A 15,824-nucleotide genomic window follows, 5' to 3' on the forward strand; every position below is an offset into this window, starting at 1 on the left:
GCTATTTTTTGGTTGCAGCCGTCTTTGTTGTTTGGCGGGTCCAGGCTGGATTCGAACCCACCACCTTAGGTGTATGTGGCTGGCGCCTTCGCCACTTGAGCCACAGGCGCCAAGCCTAATTTTTCTATTCTTGGTAGAGACAGGGTCTCACTGTTATTCAGGCTGGTCTTGAACTCCTGAGCTCAAGCAGTCCTCCCGCCTCAGCCTCCCAGAGTGCTGGGATTATAGGTGTGAGCCCCTGAACCTGGCCTCTTTCAGATTTTGAAAGACAAAATGGATTGTGTATTACGGTAACTTCTTTTGTTCCTTTGTCACTGTGATGTAGGGTTGGCAAATAGGGGAAATAATGGTAAGGGGTGAGGGAGCACTGGGGGAGTTCTTTGTAAGAAATATTGGTGTGTAAAGTATATTTTTTTCTGGGCGGCACCTGTGGCTCATTGAGTAGGGCACTGGTCCCATATACTGGAGGTGGCGGGTTCACACCTGGCCCTGGACAAAAACTGAAAAAAAATTATATTTTTTTTCTCCTTGGTTTCAGTATCAAGTTTCTTGTGCCGTTCAGGAAGAAATATTCCTAATGTCAAGATAATTATAGATTCCCCTTCCTTGTACTCCAGTTACTAAAGATATTCCACAAATCCTCTCTCTTTTTTCCTTTTTTGAGGGATAGAATCTTGCTCTGTCATCCTTGTTCAGTGGTGTCATCATCTCTCACTACAGCCTCAAACTCCTAGACTCAAGTGATCCTCTTGCCTCAGCCTCCCAAGTATCTGGGACTATACGTGTCCAACACCCCGCCCAGCTAATTTTTCTATTTTTAGTAGAGACAAGGTCTCACTCTGCATTCCTCCTGCCTTGCCTCCCAAAGTGCTGGGATTAGAGGTGGAAGCCACTTCACCTGACCACAGATCCTCTCTTTACTCTTGTCTTTGACACACTTGTGTTCCAAGTCTAGAGCTTTAAGAGTGTTCTCTCAGGCACACCTGCTTCAGGAATCTTAAGAAATAGAAGCACTGGGTGGTACCTGTGGCTCAAGGAGTAGGGGGCCGGCCCCATATACCAAGGGTAGTAAGTTCAAACCCTGCCCCAGCCAAACAAAAAAATAGCCAGGCACTGTGGCAAGCACCTGTAGTTCCAGCTTCTTTGGAGGCTGAGGCAAGAGAATCGCCTAAGCCCAGGAGCTGGAGGTTGCTGTGAGCTGTGATGTCATGGCACTCTACTGAGGACAACAGAGTGAGACTAAAAAAAAAAAAAAGAAAGAAATAGAGGCACAAACCCCATTAGTAAAAATTTTGATTTAGTAAATCCGAGGTGAGGCCTAGAGAACTCTGCATATGATTAGGTCACCCTGCCAGATGAGGGAACCTCTAGATCACAGGCACACACTACCCCAAGCCTTTATAGCTTACTTGTACAACAGAATATTGAAGATCTTTTTTGAGTTCTAAGATTTACCATGATCTAAGCTTCAGGGGAAATGAAATAAATACACTAAGTAGTCAGTATATAGAAGTGGGATTTGTGTGTATATATATGAGGTACAGAAGGGACTGAGAAAAAGGATTCCAACAGTGTAGACCCATGAAGTGGATAGACACATTTCGATATGTTGAGTCTGTGACCTTTTCCTTGATGAGGTTGTTAACACAGAGATAATGTATACATTTTAAAATCAACAAAACTGAAACCTGAAACCAAAATTAAAAATGTGTTTACATCCTGTCTCTGAGTTTGTAATTAGAAAAAGGTCCAAGACCTACTTTAGAGAAATAGCTTTGTGCTGGAAGCAATCTATCAAACATGTTACTGTATTTTATGGCATACATGCCTGCCTTCTAAGCCTACTAATCTATAACCTTGTAAAGCTTTATTGTCTACAAAGCAATTTTATGTGCCTTTGTAAGTTACTGAGTTGTTAAAAACATCTTTTCCCTTGGTACATTCCCTTAAAATGTATACAAAACCCCTCCAAAAAACATCTTCCTGAAAAATATTCCTGTGTGTGTCTTGGTTATAGAATAATGGAATACTAAAACTTGTGCCTTGTGGGCTGCGACAACTAAGAACAGATGAAGCAGCAGCTGTGAGGGAAGGGCAGGATAGTGCGTTGGTGTGATTCATGCCCATTAGCAGCTGCTGAGATAAGAGGCTGGGGAAGTTCTCCCTGAAAATTGCTGGTCAAGGAGTCAGGTTAATCTGTGTGGTAGTTTGATTTTGTGTTATAAAGGCAAATCTCATTATATATGCCTGTTGTAAGTTTCCCAATACCACCCTCACGTTCCACGATTTGCTAGGAGGACTAAAGAATTCAGCCTATAGTCGTTTTCATGGCTATGATTTACTCTAATGAAGGGATTAAGAGCCAGATCAACAAAGGGAAAAGGCACATCCCACTTAGGTGTCCCTGTACTTTCCTGTTTTCTCAGCCAACTGGGCTTAAACTCTGAGTCAGTTTCTGCTTTTAGTCTCATGTATTCAGTAAATTGTTAAGGTAAATTGATCCTGCTTCCTGTGTTTTCTTCTGAGAGCTTTATAGTTTTAGCTCTTACATTTAGTTCAGTTATCTTTTTTGAGTTAATTTTTGTATATGGTGTGAAGTAGGGATTAAAATTCATTCTTCTACATGTGGATATCCAGTTCTCCCAGCAACCATTTGGTGAAAAACCTCTGTACCTAATATCTTTAACTCAATCTGCCCTTTTTTTAGTGCCCTACATATTTTCCCCTTTCCAATGATACATGGGATTGCCAGTTCCTGAAAGTTTGAAGATTCTATGATGTAACTGTATCCAGTTTCATCTCTCTGACTTGAGGTTTGTCTCAGATATACTAGGTCAGTTACTTCTCATTCATTCTCTTGCCAGCTTCCAAACCTCTTTTTGTTTTGAGACAGTCTTGCTCTGTTATCCTGGCTAGAGTGTAATGGCATCATCATAGTTCGCAACAACCTCAAATTTCTGGGCACAAGTGATCCTGCTGTCTAAGCCTCTGGAGTAGCTGGGACTTACAGGTACCCACCACCACATCCAGCTAATTTTTTCTATTTTTGGTAGAAACAGGGTCTTGCTCTCACTCAGGCTGGCCTCTCCTGACCTCAAGGGATACGCCCCTGCTTCAGCCTCCCAGAGTGCTAGGATTACAAGTATGAGCTGCTATGCCCAGGCCAAAACATTTTTATTGTCTCTGCTCTTATTAGTACTGCTTTTGTGATTTTATGTTATTTTATTTTATTTTTTGAGACAGAGTCTCACTATGTCGCCCTTGGTAGAGTGCGGTGGCATCACAGCTCACAGCAATCTCCAACTCTTGGGCTTAAGCAATTCTCTTGCCTCACTCTCCCAAGTAGCTGGGCCTAATAGGTGCCTGCCACAACTTCCAGCTATTTTTTGTTGCTATCAATTTTATATTTCTTGATGTTGAAAATTCCTTTACTGTCATTTAGTGGGGGTTTTGGATTTAATGAGATTAGGATTAAGTAATCCTCCACTTTGGGCAGAACCAGGTGTGAACTTTTTTAAAGATAGGGTTTTGCTATGTTGTCCTGGCTGATCTCAAACTCCTAGCCCCACATGATCCTCCTTCAGTCTCCCAAGGTTCCGGGATTATAGATGTGAGCCACTGTGCCTGACCTGCATACTTTAGGTATGTGCAGCTTATTACATGTCTATTATACTTCAATAAAGCTATTTTAAAAGGCATTAGAATTTAAGTTCTGTAAGTTTTAGTTGGTTCTTTATCAAATCTTTGTTGATCTTTGCAGATATTTTAGACACACTAAACATAGTCATTTTATATTCTAAAACTAATACTTTCTCTGTGAACATATTGCTTCTGCTGGATTTTAATCATAGTGCCTTGATTATTATTGTATGTTTTGCTTTTTGAATGAACTGCTTGTTTTCCTTGGAGCTCTACTTAAGAGCATTCTTTGAGGCTTGGATAAAGGCAGGATTTTTCTGAGAAGTTTGCATTTGCTTTAGTCAGTAACTGGGTAAAAGAAACCCACTCTCGGGCAGTGCCTGTGGCTTGAAGGAGTAGGGTGCCAGGCTCACGTACCAGAGGTGGCAAGTTCAAACCCAGCCCCAGCCAAAAACTGCAAAAAAACAAAAAAGAAAAAGAAACCCACTCTCCGCTGTCCTTTGTTGCTCGTGAAGCCTGTATGAGGGCTGTCTAGTGGTTATGGATTCTTAGGGGTCCCTTCTGTTCAGTACCGTGACAAGGAAAGGTAGGTTTCCCTACTGTGCTCTGCTGTGTATATGTGTGGGGGTGTATTTTTTATTTATTTGTACACTGAGATAGGTAGGATCCTTGGGGTACTGGAAGAATATGGGCATCTCCTTTTGAACTATCCACATTGGGATGGTCCTGAGTCTTTACATCCTAATCCCAGACTTCAGCAGCTACAGAAGCAAGCATCTAAGTGGGCAAAAGCATTCAGGGCAAAAACCAGCTTTGGTGTTCCTATATGGCCCAAGGTTTGTGCTTTATCTTTATTTGTGGTCCCTGTAGATTCCTTACTGTGGTACTAGCTCAGCAGTGCTTTTAAAAACATGTATTTGTGTTTTATCTTGCTTTTCAGGTGTTATCAGGAGTGTGTCCTGGTGTCTGCTGTTGAAAATTAGAACAGTTCCCACAGTGTTTGCTTGCAGTTCTCATGTGGCACGGAATGAATTTTCTGTTATTGCTACTTGTGCACTTTGATAGCCCTGTTTTCTTTTCTTTTTTTTTTTTTTTTGAGACAGAGCCTCAAGCTGTCCCCCTGGGTAGAGTGCCGTGGCATTACAGCTCACAGCAACCTCCAACTCCTGGGATCAAGCGAGTCTCTTGCCTTCGCCTCCCAAGTAGCTGGGACCACAGGCACCCGCCACAACGCCCGGCTATTTTTTGGTTGCAGCCGTCATTGTTGTTTTGGCGGGTCCGGGCTGGGGATTCGAACCCGCCACCTTAGGTGTACGTGGCTGGCGCCTTAGCCGGTTGAGCTATAGGCGCTGAGCCGATAGCCCTGTTTTCTTGCCGGTCTTTCTGGTCTTAATTTTTCTGTCATTTTTCCTTAGATGTAAATGTGTGCTGAATTGAACTGAATCTCTATGGCCAAATTTTAATCATAAGTATAATTCACATTTATAGACTAAAATAGCATATTGGGATGTTATTGCAGAGGGTAGGAAACTGGAATATGTTTTAGGTATCTAATTGGATCTTATTAATTTGTGAGACTTAGTAATTGTTGGAATATGAAATATTCTGACTCCAGAATATAATATACTAGACAAGCTTGATTTTACTGAAAATTTTATGTGATAAAAATAAGCATGTTTATAATGTATCTTAATATAATCATTGCCTATTTTTTTGTTTGCTAAATAGGCAAGTAAAACTACTCACCAAATCTGAAAATTTATAATCTTGAAAAGATAGAAGAAAAGAGGAATTATTTCCTATTGTAGAATTTTATGTGACCATAAATAGGCTTTATCTTAATTATTTTGCCAGAGTTTTGTTTTAGGGGTCATATTTTAGTTTGTCATATTCATTTATTTATTTATTTTTAGAGACAGAGTCTCACTTTGTTGCCTTTAATAGGATGCCTTGGCGTCACAGCTCGCAGCAATCTCCACCTCTTGGGCTTAGGCAATTCTCTTGCCTCAGCCTCCCAAGTAGCTGGGACTACAGGCATCTGCCGCAACACCTAGCTATTTTTTTTGTTGCAGTTTGGCCAGGGTCGGGTTCAAACCCGCTGCCCTACTCACTGAGCCACAGGCACTGCCCAAAGTTTGTTATTTTTATTTTCTATTTTTTATTTAATTAAAAGAATTTTTTTAGAGACAGAGTCTCACTTTATTGCCCTCAGTAGGGTGCCATGGCATCACACTGCTCACAGCAGCCTCTAACCCCTTAGAGGGTTTAGGTGATTCTCTGGCCTCAGCCTCCCAAATAGCTGAGACTACAGGCACCCACCACAACGCCCGGCTACTTTTTTGTTGCAGTTTGGCCGGGGTTGGGTTTGAACCCACCACCCTCCGTATATGGGGCTGGCTCTCTACCCACTGAGCCAGAGGCACCACTCAAAGTTTGTCATTTTTAAAGTGACATTATAGCTGGGCACAGTGGCCCATGTTTGTAATTCTACCAGTCTGGGAGGCCAAGGCAGGAGGATCCTTTGAGCTCAAGAGTTCAGAGTAAGCCTAATCAAGAACAAGACCCTGTCTGTACTAAAAAATGAAAAATTAGCCAGGCACAGTGGTTCATGCGTGTGATCTCAGCATTCTGGGAGGCCAAGACAAGTGGATTGCCCTGAGCTCAGAGGTTTGATACCAGCCTGAGCAAGATTGAGACTCCCATCTCTAAAAGTAGCTGAGCATTGTAGTGGGTGATTGTAGTCCCAGCTAGTTAAAAGGCTGAGGCAAGAGAATTTGCTTGAGCCCAAGAATTGGAGGTTGCTGTGATGCCACAGCACTTTACCAAGGGGACAAAGTGAGACTCTGTCACCAAGAAAAGAAAAAAAAAAAAAAAGAAAAATTAGCCAGGTGTGGTGGCAAGCATCTATAGTTCCAGCTACTTGGGAGGCTAAGGCAAAAGGATCACTTGAGTTTGAGTTTGCTGTGAGCTATAACAGTGCCACAGCACTCTAGCCTGGGCAACAGAGTGATACTTTATCTCAAAAAAAATAAGAATATCATTATTATTAAATTACAAGATAGGATACTATTTTGGCTTAATTATTTCTTTTTTAACTTGAAATATACAGATGAATATGTAAAACCATACAGTTTAATAAATTATTGAGGGGACACTCAAATGACTATCACCCAGGTTTAGAATTCCTCTGTATTTTTTTTAATTTGTATTTATTTATTTATTTTGGCCAGGGCTGGGTTTGAACCCATCACCTTCAGCATATGGGGCCGGCACCCTACTACTCCTTTGAGCCACAGGCGCCACCTTTCTCTGTACTATTTTTAAAACAATTCTATCGGCTCGGCGCCTGTAGCTCAACCAGCTAAGGCGCCAGCCACGTACACCTAAGGTGGCGGGTTTGAATCCCCAGCCCGGACCCGCCAAACAACAATGACGGCTGCAACCAAAAAATAGCCGGGCGTTGTGGCGGGTGCCTGTGGTCCCAGCTACTTGGGAGGCGGAGGCAGGAGACTCGCTTGAGCCCAGGAGTTGGAGGTTGCTATGAGCTGTAATGCCATGGCACTCTACCCAGGGGGACAGCTTGAGGCTCTGTCTCAAAAAAAAAAAAAAAAAAAAAAAACAATTCTATCTCATTTATTTTGATTGTAGACAGACCAAAGATAATGAAAGTTTGGTGGAGGCTATGTGAAGTCTTCTTACAAATTACATAGAGAATGAAAGGGTATGTTTGGAGATAGGTGTATAAAAAGTGTAGTGAAATTAGAATAAGGCACAAAAATAAAGAGGCTTGCTCCATATTAGATAAATAGAGTAGGAGTTTCAGTCAAGATCGTTGAACAAATTCTCATTTTCAAGAGTCAAGAATAGGGTGATGCCTGTGGCTCAAAGGAGTAGGGCGCCAGCCCCATATGCCAGAGGTGGCGGGTTCAAACCCGCCTCAGCCAAAACCTGAAAGAAAAAAAAAAAGAGTCAAGAATATACTTGAACACCTTAAAATTTGGCAGAGAGAGAAACTAACTATTGAAAGTTACAACAAGCAGTGCCTGTAGCTCAGTGGCTAGGGCGCCCGCCACATACACCCAGGCTGGTGGGTTCAAACCTGGCCTGGGCCAGCTAAACAACAATGGCGACTGCAACAAAAAAATTGCTGGGCATTGTGGTGGATGCCTGTAGTCCCAGCTGCTTGGGAGGCTAAGAGGCAAGAGAATCACTTTAGCCCTGTGAGCTGTGATGCCATGGCACTTTACCGAGGATGACATAGTGAGACTTTGTCTCAAAAAAAAAGGTTATAAGAGGTGTTAAGGGTTGTGGACAGTAACAAGCAGGTCCTGCGAGTGTGTGGCTCTAGAAAGGCTGTGGAGGTCTAAGGGAGACTGTGCAGCTTCTGTGGAGAGGATGGACGTTCTGGAGCTCTGTTCCTCCTTACTCCTCCCCCTAAGTGGGGTGCCTCTTCCAACAGTGCAGACTTGTTCTGAAGAGTGGAAGCACAGTACGGGTAATACTGTGTGTGCAGCATGGGTTACCCAGAATGGCCAAGAACACAGACTCTGTCTCTGCCTCACACACACTGTCTGTCCTATACTTGCTTTCTTGTTTGTAAAGTGGGAATATAATAACAACTACTTTATTGATGATTCTCAGACTTAAATGGTTCATACATGTAAAGTACTTAGTTTTTAGGGTATCGTTGACAGGGAAGGGGGCACGGCCAGTTGCATTCTTTGAGGCATTCCCTTTTGGTATCTGTTTCACATAATTCTGTCATATGATGCGTCAGATCTTCACATAGGCCACACATAAGGAATTTTTTTTTTTTTTTGAGACAGAGCCTCAAGCTTCCCCCCTGGGTAGAGTGCCAGTGGCATCAAAGCTCACAGCAACCTCCAACTCCTGGGCTCAAGCGAGTCTCCTGCCTCGGCCTTCCAAGTAGCTGGGACCACAGGCACCCGCCACAACGCCCGGCTATTTTTTGATTGCAGCCGTCATTGTTTGGTGGGCCCGGGCTGGATTCAAACCCACCACCATAGGTGTATGTGGCTGGCGCCTTAGCCACTTGAGCCACAGGCGCCGAGCCACATAAGGAATTTTTAATGAAGTATTTGTATTTTAGAATCATTACGTATTTCACTTTCTTGAGACCACATGACAATGAGATGATATTTGTCCTTAGGTATCACTTGCACATTTTTTGTTGTGTATCATTAAGCATTTGACAGCTCCATTTACTCAGCTACACCTACTAAATTGCCATTCCAAAAGGAGGATTGTCATAATGCATATTTGCAAAGATTTGGTTTTTTGGGTTTTTTAATTTAATTTTTTATTAAATCATAGCTGTATACATTGATGAGGTACAATGTGATGATTTGATATACAATGTGGAATGCTTAAATCAACCTGATTAACATAACTATCACCTCAGTTATTTTTTGTGATAAGACATAATTTTCTCTTAGTTATTTTGAAGTGTACCCTTGCATTGTACATGTTAGGCAAGATCCCACCATATGCCCTCTCTCCTCCCACCAAAGGTTTGTTTAAAGTTGAATCTCTTCTAAATATAATATCAGGTGTTTATACATTAGAAAAACTGTTATTTATACTTAATAAAAACATTAAACAATAAAGATGTTAACAGGAAAAGTTCTTATCAGAAGATAAACTAATTTGGATTCTCCTAATTTCTAGGGAACCTATCTAAAATATTGATGTATATGAGTTTTGACACTAAAGAAAGACAATTATGCAGGTGAACGTACATTCCAATGCGAGTGTTTCTGTTCTCTGTAGGTTGGGAATCCACGTGTTGAACTCACCCTGTCAGAACTCCAAGATATGGCAGCTAGGCAGCAGCAACAAATTGAAAATCAGCAACAGATGTTGGTTGCCAAGGTAAGCTCTCAAAGGAGAGGTAGAGAAACATTGTTCAAAGATATCTTCTTCAACTATCATTTTAGATCTCTGTTAACACACTCACGGTGACACCTATAAAATAGGACCATGCCATGGGAGTGCTGAACACATTGTTCTCTTTATTCAATACATCCTCAGTGTATACTCTCGCTTCTGGAAACTGAGGCGATATCAGAGCAAGAACATCTGACTCCTGACAAGCACAACAAATGTCCCAGAAAAGGAAATGGCTGACATTATCCAAATCATAGGCAAAATTTGGAAAGAGAGGATGCTTTCTGTTACCTCCTTTTCCCTCTGATGTGTTCTCAGCTGTGTAGTTGGTAATAGCATTTAGAGCAGTAGTTCTCAACCTGTGGGTTGTGACCCACAGGAACTATATTAAAGGCCGTGGCATTAGGAAGCTTGAGAACCACTGGTTTAAAGGAACCAGCAATCCAACATGAAAATGTTGGTCGAGGGCCCTCAGGGCAATGACAGTTAACAGGGCTTCTGATGTGCCCTCCATGCTGAACTTACTTGGTGTATTACAGTGCAGGGCATAGATAATGCTCATTATATACGCTGTTTGACATTTGCTATTGAAACTCTGTAAAGTATAATTGGGGATTTTTCTAAATGGTTTAGTCATATTTGATTGAAAAATCAGACCTATTACCCATGCTTGCTGGAAATGATTCATATTGTAAATTGTCTTAAAATGTTCTGAAACTGCTTTAAAGAGAATCTTTAAACATTACCAGCTAGGTTCTTATTGGTTTCTTTTGTAGAGAGATTTCCTTAATAATCAAATGTCTAATCCAGTTTTGTTATTTATTGAATGACTATATAGTTCATTGTACTATCTTCTGTCACATAAATAATTTAAATTGGACTTGTAAAAAGTTTATTGGATTTACAAAAATAAAAATTATGAAAAGTTAAGTTAATTAGGAAGCATTTATCCCATTAATAAGATTTCTAAGATGAAATATCCATAATATTATATAATTATAAAATTTTCTGATTCTGCTTTTTTTCCAAAGAATATTAACTATTAAAAAACATTTTGATAGATATTTTCAGCAATGTAAATCACAAGTTAATGCTAAATCTTAATTATTTAAGCACATATTTCCTTACATTAGAATGTAGTATGTAATGCCTGCATAATCATACCTTAAACCTCTCCTTATTTAGGTATATTTTATGCATACATATTGGACCATGAATATTTAATGTTGACTGTTATCCTTAAGGTATGTTATTACATTATAGGAAAAAAAACTGTTGAAGAGTTTTGCGTATATTCTTATTTTTGAATTGTTTGAATTATTTTTATTTATTGTTTGACCATAAAATGTTTCATTATTTTTAAAGAAACTAATCCTGAAGAAAGGAAACACTTTTAATTGTTCAGTAACCTTTAGCAAATGGAGGTTTATCTCCTAACTGACCACTTTATCTCTTTTCAGTGTAAAATCCTCTGCTGGTCATTTCTTATTTCCTTTAGGAAGTTAAATAAGAGATTCTTGGAAGCCACTTTGTAGCAGCAGGAAACGTGTTACTGACAGCAGGAACCTCAGGGTAGCTGGGACTCACAGCTGTGAGAGTGAAGATGGGGTTGTGTCAGTGCATGTCCTCGTAGTGTAAGGCTTTCTGCAGAAGCTCTTACATTAACTGAATGGTATAGACCAGTGTGCATAGTAAAATTCTCTTTTAAAAATCTCCCAACTTTACCATCTCATATATGTCCAGTAATTTCAGTTTTGTGTGGTCTGATACATGCAAGATTCCTTGTTTCTTTAGTATTTGTTAAGATTGATGATACTATGGAATACATTCAGATTTCTCTTTTTAGTGTGTAAAAGTAATCAGAAGTTTTGATTTTCAGTGTTTGGTTTTTCCTTCTTTTGTTAGGAACAGCGTTTACATTTTCTAAAGCAACAGGAGCGCCGTCAGCAGCAATCTATTTCTGAAAACGAAAAGCTTCAGAAATTGAAAGAACGAGTTGAAGCCCAGGAAAACAAACTGAAGAAAATCCGTGCCATGAGAGGACAAGTTGACTACAGCAAAATCATGAATGGCAACCTGTGTACGTGTCCATGGTCCCTGGCACTCACTCTGACCAGACCCAGACCAAGTGAAACATAGTCCAGTTTCGTCTTACTATAGCAACTATGCTAAATAAAGCTTTGCTTTGTACCTGCAACTGAAAAAAAGAGTTTGTTAGGTTAAGCAGTTGAAAGATCTCTTGAAGTCTTCTGCAGTGGGGGCAGGTGCTCCCAAGCTCACTCATTACAAGGGTCTGCTTTCCTGAACTACTTAAATAGTATCTGTGCATTAAGATGAGCCATACAGATGCTCCCTTTTATTTCTGCGTGGACTCCAATTTTATTCATCAGTTCAGCCTGTGTCACAGTGAGGTATGTAGGTCATTACAAAAGTTTTGAGATTCACAAAAAATCAAGAAATGTAAAATCCTGCAGATGAAAGCAAATGAAGTCCTTAGCAACCCTGATAAGCTGAGCAAGTTGAAACTTGCAGGGGTAAATCATAAAGGACACTGTTGACTCTGTTTCTTAGAGGTGAAATAGCAGACCATAACACAGTCTGTCTCAAAACTTTTGTTGTGACCCACCACAAGGCCAGTATGGCTAACTCTTCACAAAGCCTTTCTGTGGGTGTATTAGGTTGTAAAGTGGCTTGACCAAGCTGGTGTTCAGACTGATTGCCCTAAAGAATGTTCAGCATTACACAAATACGGTCATTGGCTCTGTGTGCAATCAATCATGGGTCTGGGGTTATGTGTATCATAATTTGTTCACGGTCTGGCAGTAGACAATACTAGAGTTGAGTTCAATGTATAGAAGTGAAAACGAATAGCAACTAAATGATGTTTTTCTTTTCTGATTCACAATTACAGCTGCTGAAATAGAGCGGTTCAGTGCCATGTTCCAGGAGAAGAAGCAGGAAGTTCAGACTGCAATTTTGAGAGTGGATCAGCTGAGTCAGCAGTTGGAAGATTTAAAGAAAGGAAAACTGAATGGGTTCCAGTCTTACAATGGCAAGTTGACAGGACCAGCAGCCGTGGAACTAAAAAGACTATACCAAGAGCTACAGGTAATTCATTTGCATCTGGGGACTGGTAACATTAAAACATCCTTGTCTTTTGGGCTTTCACCTTAGTATAGTTTCAAATCTCAGAAACGGTAAACAAATTAACGAATTCTAATTTAATAGCAAATGATTCTCCCACTTCAAAATATATTCAGTATATTTAAAAATAAGAATTTTTTAATGGCTTTACTGAGATATTCATATATCATGCAATTCATTGACATGAAGTATACAATCCAATGGCTGTTAGTATTTTCCAAGTGTGGTAGTGTCCACCACCACAATCAGTTTCAGACATTTTCATTTCAGACATTTTCCTCCATACAGAAGCCCTTCACTTCTTAGCCATCACCCCTACAGTTCCCTATTGTCCCCCAGAGCCTACACGAATACCCTTTCAGATGTGAAATTGCCCATGCTCGATATTTCATGTAAATAGAATCATATTGTACAGGTTGAGCATCCTTAATTTTTGAAAATCTAAATCTTTCATACTCTGAAATTTATTGAGTGCCAACATGATACCCAAAGGAAATGCTCATTGGAGCATTCAGGATTAGGCAGGATGTTTACCCAGTAGATATGATATAAATACTCCCCAAATCCAAATCACTTCTGATCCCACACATTTCAGAAGAGCTACTCAACTTGTATGTGGTCCTCTGACTAGCTGTTTTTACTCCGCACATTTTTATTTTTTTTTATCATTTTTTTAGAGACAGAGTCTCACTTTGTCACCCTTGGTAGAGTGCCATGATGTCACAGCTCACAGCAACCTCCAGCTCTTGGGCTTAGGCGGTTCTCTTGCCTCAGCCTCCCGCGTAGCTGGGACTACAGACACCCACCACAACACCCAGCTATTTTTTTGTTCTAGTTTGGCCAGGGCTGGGTTTGAATCCACCACTCTCGGTATATGGGGCCAGTGCCCTACCCACTGAGCCACAGGTGCCACCCACTCCACACATGGAAGAATTTAAGTGGCAAAGTGATAAACTATTAAGGAATTAATCTTTACATGATGTTTGAGTCCTCTATATAAACCATACTCCCCAAACCCCAAATCCTAACATTCTGGGAGACTGAAGTGAGTAGGTTGCCTGAGCCCCAGAGTTCAAAAACAGCCTAAGCAAGAGCAAGATCCCATCTCTACTAAAAAATAGAAAACTAGCCAAGTGTTGCAGGCACCTACTACTCAGGGGACTGAGACAAGAAGATCACTTGAGCCTAGGAGTTTGAGGTTGCTGTGAGCTACGATGCCTCGGCACCCTACCCAGAAGTGACAGACTGAGACTCTGTCTCAAAAAAAAAAAAAAAAAAGGACACTAGCCCTATGATGGGAGCAAGGCCTCCACCCTCATTCCTTCATCTAGACCTCTTAATAAGTATCTTTGGGCTCTGCACCTGTGGCTCAAGCGGCTAAGGCGCCAGCCACATACACCTAAGGTGGCGGGTTTGAATCCAGCCCAGGCCCGCCAAACAACAATGACAGCTGCAACCAAAAAAATAGCCGGGCGTTGTGGCAGACTCCTGTGGTCCCAGCTACTTGGGAGGCTAAGGCAGTAGACTCGCTTGAGCCCAGGAGTGGAGGTTGCTGTGAGCTGCAATGCCACAGCACTCTACCCAGGGGGATAGCTTGAGGCTCTGTCTCAAAAAAAAAAAAGTATCTTTGAAGGGCCTCTCCTCTAAATACTATCACACTGAGGGTAGGGCTTCAAAGTATGAATTTTGAGGATATACAAACATTCCATCCATAACAATTCACAAGATTTCCATTTGTGAGAAGTTGTTGTTTTGTTTTTTTTGTTTTTTTGAGGCAGAATCTCACTTTGTTACCCAGGGTAGAGTGGTCTGGAGTTACAGCTGTCAGCATCCTCAGTCTCTTGGGCTCAAGTGATTCTCTTGCCTTAGCCTCCCAAGTAGCTGGGACTACAGGCGCCTAATACAATACCCAGCTATTTTAGAGACAGGATTTCGTTCTTACTTAGCCTGGTCTTGAATTCCTAAGCTCAGGCAATCCATCCACCTCAGCCTCCCAAAGTGCTAGGACTATAAGTGTGAGCCACCAGGCCCAGCCCTCTCAGAAGTTTTCTTTAAATAAATAATTCTTCAAGCCAGAAACAAGTTTTGCTATTTTATTTTATTTTAGAGACAGAGTCTCACTTGGTCGCCCTTGGTAGAGTGCCAGGGCATCACAGCTTACAGTAACCTCCAGCTCTTGGGCTTACACGATTCTCTTGCTTCTGCCTCCTGCGTAGCTGGGACTATAGGTGCCCACCACAATACCCAACTATTTTTTTGTTGTTGTTGCAGTTTGGCTGAGGCCAGGTTCAAATCCCCCACCCTCAGTATATGGTGCCAGTGCTCTACTCACTGAGCCACAGGTGCCGCCCTATTTTGTTTTAATTTTTTAAGAGACAGGATCTCTCTGTCACCCAGTGCAATGATATAATCATAGGTCACCATAACCTCAGATCCTGGGCTCAAGCATTCTTCCTGCCTTAGCCTCCCAGGTAGTTAGGCACCACCATACCTAACTAATTTTTTTGTTTTTTGTAGAGATTGGATCTTGTTACATCGCTCAGGTTGTTCTCAAACTCTTAGCCTTAGCTCGGTGCCTGTTGCACAGTGGTTATGGCACCAACCAAGTACACTGAGGGTGGTAGGTTCAAACTAGGCACAGGCCAGCTAAACAACAATGACAACAACAACAACAACAAAATAGCAGGCACCTTTGAGGCAGACGCAGGAGAATCACTTAAGCCCAAAAGTTTGAGGTTGCTGTGAGCTGTGGCACTACAGCACTCTACCGAGGGTGACATAGTAAGACTCTGTCTCAAAAAAAAAAAACACTCTTGACCTCAATTGATCCTCCCATCTTAGCCTGCCAAAGTTCTGAGATTACAGGTGTGAGCTATCATACCAAGCCCATGTTTTGCAATTTTATTTGTATTTGCTAGAAAAAGCATTATATCATTTTGTGAAATGCATAGAGATAATAAAACATTATAAGAATTTTTTTAGGTTCGGCGCCTGTGGCTCAAGCGGCTAAGGCGCCAGCCACATTGTTGTGGTGGGCTCCTGTGGTCCCAGCTACTTGGGAGGCTGAGGCAGGAGACTCTCTTGAGCCCAGGAGTTGGAGGTTGCTGTGAGCAGTGAAGCCATAGCACTCTACC

At 41.3% G+C, this 15,824-nt stretch overlaps 1 protein-coding gene across 2 annotated transcripts in view; it reads left to right on the forward strand.

Moving 5' to 3' along the window:
• Positions 1-9,354: 9,354 nt before the first annotated feature.
• Positions 9,355-15,824, forward strand: part of PPP1R13B (protein phosphatase 1 regulatory subunit 13B) — a 23,250-nt gene continuing 16,780 nt past the window's right edge. The window contains exons 1-3 of one of the 2 annotated variants that reach the window (XM_023514487.1): positions 9,355-9,531; positions 11,452-11,626; positions 12,458-12,654. In XM_023514487.1, coding sequence (XP_023370255.1) covers positions 9,475-9,531; positions 11,452-11,626; positions 12,458-12,654 — 429 coding nt within the window. In that variant the 5' untranslated portion in view covers positions 9,355-9,474. The remainder of the gene's footprint in view (positions 9,532-11,451; positions 11,627-12,457; positions 12,655-15,824) is intronic. The other variant, XM_012806582.2, reaches the window with a different exon arrangement.

The sequence above is a fragment of the Otolemur garnettii genome, unplaced genomic scaffold, assembly GCF_000181295.1.
Source record: "Otolemur garnettii isolate 467f Iridium unplaced genomic scaffold, OtoGar3 scaffold00054, whole genome shotgun sequence".
NCBI classification, from domain to species: Eukaryota; Metazoa; Chordata; class Mammalia; order Primates; family Galagidae; genus Otolemur; species Otolemur garnettii.